The sequence below is a fragment of the Pelophylax lessonae genome, assembly GCF_965119305.1.
Source record: "Pelophylax lessonae genome assembly, chromosome: 8".
In the NCBI taxonomy this organism is placed as follows: Eukaryota; Metazoa; Chordata; class Amphibia; order Anura; family Ranidae; genus Pelophylax; species Pelophylax lessonae.
In genome coordinates, this window is record NC_138775.1 from 295760357 (window position 1) to 295764893 (window position 4537).

The window sequence follows — 4537 nt, forward strand, 5'->3', positions numbered from 1 at the left end:
CTAGCACAAACCCCCCCAAATTTCTCCTCTTAGCACAAATCCCCCCCAAATGTCCCCTCCTAGCACAAATCTACCCCCCCCCACCGTATCACCTCTTTTAGCACAAACTCTCCAATTCTCCCCTTCTAGCACAATCTCCCCCCCCCCCCCAATGTCCCCTCCTAGCACAAATCCCCCCAAATTTCTCCTCTTAGTACAAATCCCCCCCCCCCTCCCAAGTTTCCCCTCCTAGCACGAACCTTCCCCCCCCTTACGTATCACCTCTTCTAGCACAAACTCTCCAATTCTCCCCTCCTAGCACAAATCCCCCCAAATTTCTCCTCTTAGTACAAATCCCCCCCCCCCAAGTTTCCCCTCCTAGCACGAACCTAACCCCCCCCTTACGTATCACCTCTTCTAGCACAAACTCCCCAATTCTCCCCTTCTAGCACAACCCCCCCCCTCCACAAATGTCCCCTCTTAGCACAAACCCCCCCAAATTTCTCCTCTTAGCACAAATCCCCCCCAAATGTCCCCTCCTAGCACAAATCTACCCCCCCCCCAACCGTATCACCTCTTTTAGCACAAACTCTCCAATTCTCCCCTTCTAGCACAATCTCCCCCCCCCCCCCAATGTCCCCTCCTAGCACAAATCCCCCCAAATTTCTCCTCATAGTACAAATCCCCCCCCTCCCAAGTTTCCCCTCCTAGCACGAACCTTCCCCCCCCCCTTACGTATCACCTCTTCTAGCACAAACTCTCCAATTCTCCCCTCCTAGCACAACCCCCCTCCCCAAATTTCCCCTTCTAGCACAACCCCCCCCCCCAACAATTTCCCCACCTGGAGCACAACCCCCCCCCCCCCCCCAAATTTCCCCTCTTAGCACATCCCCCCCAAATTTACATTCCTAGCACAAACCTTCTCCCCTCCCTCCCCCTATTGTATCACATCTTCTAGCACAAACTCTCCAATTCCCTAGCACAACCCCCCTTCACAAATGTCCCCTCCTAGCACAAATCCCCCCCCTCCCAAATTTCCCCTCTTAGCACAACCCCCCCCCCCCAAATTTCCCCTCCTAGCACAAACCTTCTCTCCCCCCCCCCCCCCACGGTATCACCTCTTCTAGCACAAACTCTCCAATTCTCCCCCCTTCTAGCACAACCCCCCCCCCCCAATTTCCCCTCACAGCACAAATCCCCCCTCCCAAGTTTCCCCTCCTAGCACAACCCTTCCCTCAAAATTTCCTCTCCTAGCACACATCTTCCCCAAATTTCCCCTCCTAGCACAAATCCCTCACACTTACTGTATCAACTCTTCTAGCACCAACTCTCAAATTCTCCCTTTCTGCCACAAATCCTCTTCCGCCACCCCCTCCCAAAACATATCCCCTTAAATTACATAAAAAAAAGTGCAGCGCTAAAAGTCATATAATAAATCCTGCAAATAGATTGTGAATATATTAGGAAAGTAAAAATAAATGTATAAGTGAGTCCCAAGTGAAAAATGAAGGTGAACCATCCAAACTTATATAGGTGATCACAGACTGCAGACAGATCCCCCACACCAGCGAGGTGGAAGTGGAATGCGCTCACCGGAGGATATGGACCCAAACTACCATACAGCAAAGGGGTCATGCAGACTGGATATTGATCATGGGCATCCCCAAAGGTGGCTAAATCACTGGATGTTCAAACAGATGACCATGAAGTCTTGAACGAGGGTGGCTGAATCTTCCACTCAGATATTCATATATAGAAATAAGCCAAACGACACGGACATAGTGTAAAACCGCTTACAAGAGTTTATTAAAATAAAGAAATACACTTACAAACATCCATGAAACAGCACAGGGAATAAAGTCAGGTGGCAAATATGGTGATTCGGACGCGTTTCGTCAAACTTGACGTAATCATAGGAAGTTTCCATATCCCACCTAAATCACCACTCCAAACACATCTCCCCAAATTTCCCCTCCATAAAAACTCATACCCTCCCCCCCTCCAAATTCCCCCTCCCAACACAAATCCATCCCCCACATCTCCTTGCAGTGCCCACCCACCTCACATGATATCACAGCGTCCAGGGCAGTTGTTCCTCCTGCCACCCCTTGTCCCGGCCCTGCGTAAAGCCTTCGGGGATAAATATGATATAGGAACTGAATTGGATAGACTTTCCTTTCATGAGATAATGTGTAATCTCATGGTCCAAGTCAACCTCCAGAAGCTTGGGAATTTCAGCTTTGCATTTGTGAAACAATGGGGTAAGTTTCAAGGTGTCTGAACCAATGAGGAATAAGAAGAGGGATGAAATTAGTTTAATGTGGTCAGCCTGCAATAGCAGTGATTGGATGTTGATGTATCAGCAATGTAGATGGGAAAGTAGAGTGGACGCGTGTCTAATCTGAAAATATCTTAAAAAATAAAAACATCCAGTTGAAGGTTGATATCAAGGTATCAAAGTCACAGAGAATGCTGTTATTTTTGCTCTTGTCCCATTTTGAGGGTCTGATATTGCGGTAAAGTGGGGGAGGGTTGAGTTGTTCCAAGCCCTCTTCTTTTAGCTTTCCCTGGTCCCTTGGCTGGCTAACATTCTGCAATCACGTAATGAGGAACCTCTTGCACTCCAACACTTGAGGAACCAAAAGTCCACTCTCATCATTCCAGGGCTGTTGGTTTCACAAGAGTTGAAGAGCTGTTCTGTTCCACCTTAGTCCTAGAAGGACTATGTCACCTGTTAGCTCATTCCTTTAGCATTTCGACCTGGTCCTGCTCTACGTTGTCCTCTGAAGGTTCATCCACCGTGATGAGGATTGGGCATGGTCGCGGCTGCTCCATCTTCTTTTGCTTCTCCGAGGCCTCCAGCCTACGAAGAACTCTAGAGCCAACCTTAGGCGTGGGCGGTTCACTCGCCCTGCTCTCCTTCTCGTCCTCCGTGGTTCCCTCCTCGTCAATACGGCCGTCCGAGTCAATGTCGCTGTAGTGGACGTTGTTGGGAGATCCTTCTCCTCTGAGTCGGACCAGGGGATTGCGCGCGCCTCGGCCCATGAGGTTTTTCATGCCAACAGCAGGGGACGGGGCGGAGGAGAGGAAACGACTGAGCATGGGGGTGCGAGCACGGGGAAGGTTGGGGGTGGCGGCCACTTGTTGGTGTTGATCTGGGTCCGTATCCATGCTGAAAGAGAAGAAGATGCTTGTTACCTATGATGGCTTATTAGTTCCTGTTTCAGGTGTGGGGAACCCACTACCAGGAGTGGAGTGCTACTTTTTATTTTAAGGGTCCTTTAACACGGGGGTTTCCGATCCGGTCCCTGTCAGTTTTTCAGGCGGACCGGATGGGATGCTCCATGCACCGCTATGGAGCAGCGGATGTCAGCGGTGACATATCTTCTGACACCCGCTGCTCTCTGATCCGATCCTGTCCGTCAAATCCAGTTGGATGGAAACCGTTTTCCATCCGTCTGGAGGATCGGATAAGATCGGATGAAAACGGACAAGCGGTATGTTTTCATCCGATCTCCCATAGAGGAGAGATCTGTAAAGTAAGCGGAGACGGAGCTGTCATCCACCTGCTTAGCATGGATCGGCGGATCGATCCCCCGCTAAGCAAAATGGAGTCCGCTGGGTGAGAGGTCCCGCAGGCCCATGGGGTGACCTTTCAGATACGCCAAAAAAACTGACAGGCGGATCTGAACGGATGCCCCATGCATCTCCATGGGGCATCGGATGTCAGCGGAGACATGCCCGCTGACATCCGATCCGTCAAATCTGGACCGATGGAAACCCTATTCTGGCGGTGTTTGGAGGGTGACACCATCACTACTTTCTGTTTTATCTGCATGGTTGAAAATTATATTCACATGGTTGTCAATCTCATTGAATTCAATTGGCACATGGGCTAATTTTTTATTTTTTTTTGGACTATAAATTATTTCTGGACTATTAATTGCCTCTTCCAGGACCAATATTGATTATGTATTATGTGCTTTGCACCAATAGCACTTTATATTGCAAGCACGTTAATGGACTGAGTACATGGTGTATTCATTTTAGCACTTGTTCAACCATCAACTTATTTAGTATTTAAATAATTATGTATATTTATCACAGGAGTGACCTTTTTCACAATTTTTTTATAAGTACTGTCAACTACTTTTTGCACTTTAGTAGAACTTCGAGGAATTTTGCGCTGCTTAAATTGCAGTTTTTTTGCGATTTATTACTTACACGGATTATTACCCTTAGGGTCTTGAAGCAGCAGCAATTCCCTTTCTAACTTGGGTTTTTGTTTTGGTGCGAGTGTTTCTTTTATTATTTTTACATAGAACACAGGACAAAAAAAGGAAACAAAACAAAACTAAAGTGTCAAAAATAGGCGTGGCCTTCAAGTGGTTTATTTATTAGTCACTTAAATTTAGCCCATCTAAATCTACTAGTCCATCTACCACAACCCTCTCCAGACAGTGCTACTGTCAAAGGGTGCCCCCATTAAGGAGTTATGGAAAAGCCCTAGGGCCATCATAAAAAAAAAAAAAAATTTCAAAGATTTTGTTGCTTGAAT

General features: G+C 47.7%; 1 protein-coding gene across 1 annotated transcript in view; it reads right to left on the bottom strand.

Moving 5' to 3' along the window:
• Positions 1-2718: 2718 nt before the first annotated feature.
• The window catches only part of BEST4 (bestrophin 4), a gene marked incomplete at both ends in the record, with an annotated part of 38589 nt that continues 36770 nt past the window's right edge, over positions 2719-4537 (bottom strand). Inside the window, one exon of the mRNA XM_082266378.1 lies at positions 2719-3151. Coding sequence (XP_082122504.1) covers positions 2719-3151 — 433 coding nt within the window. The remainder of the gene's footprint in view (positions 3152-4537) is intronic.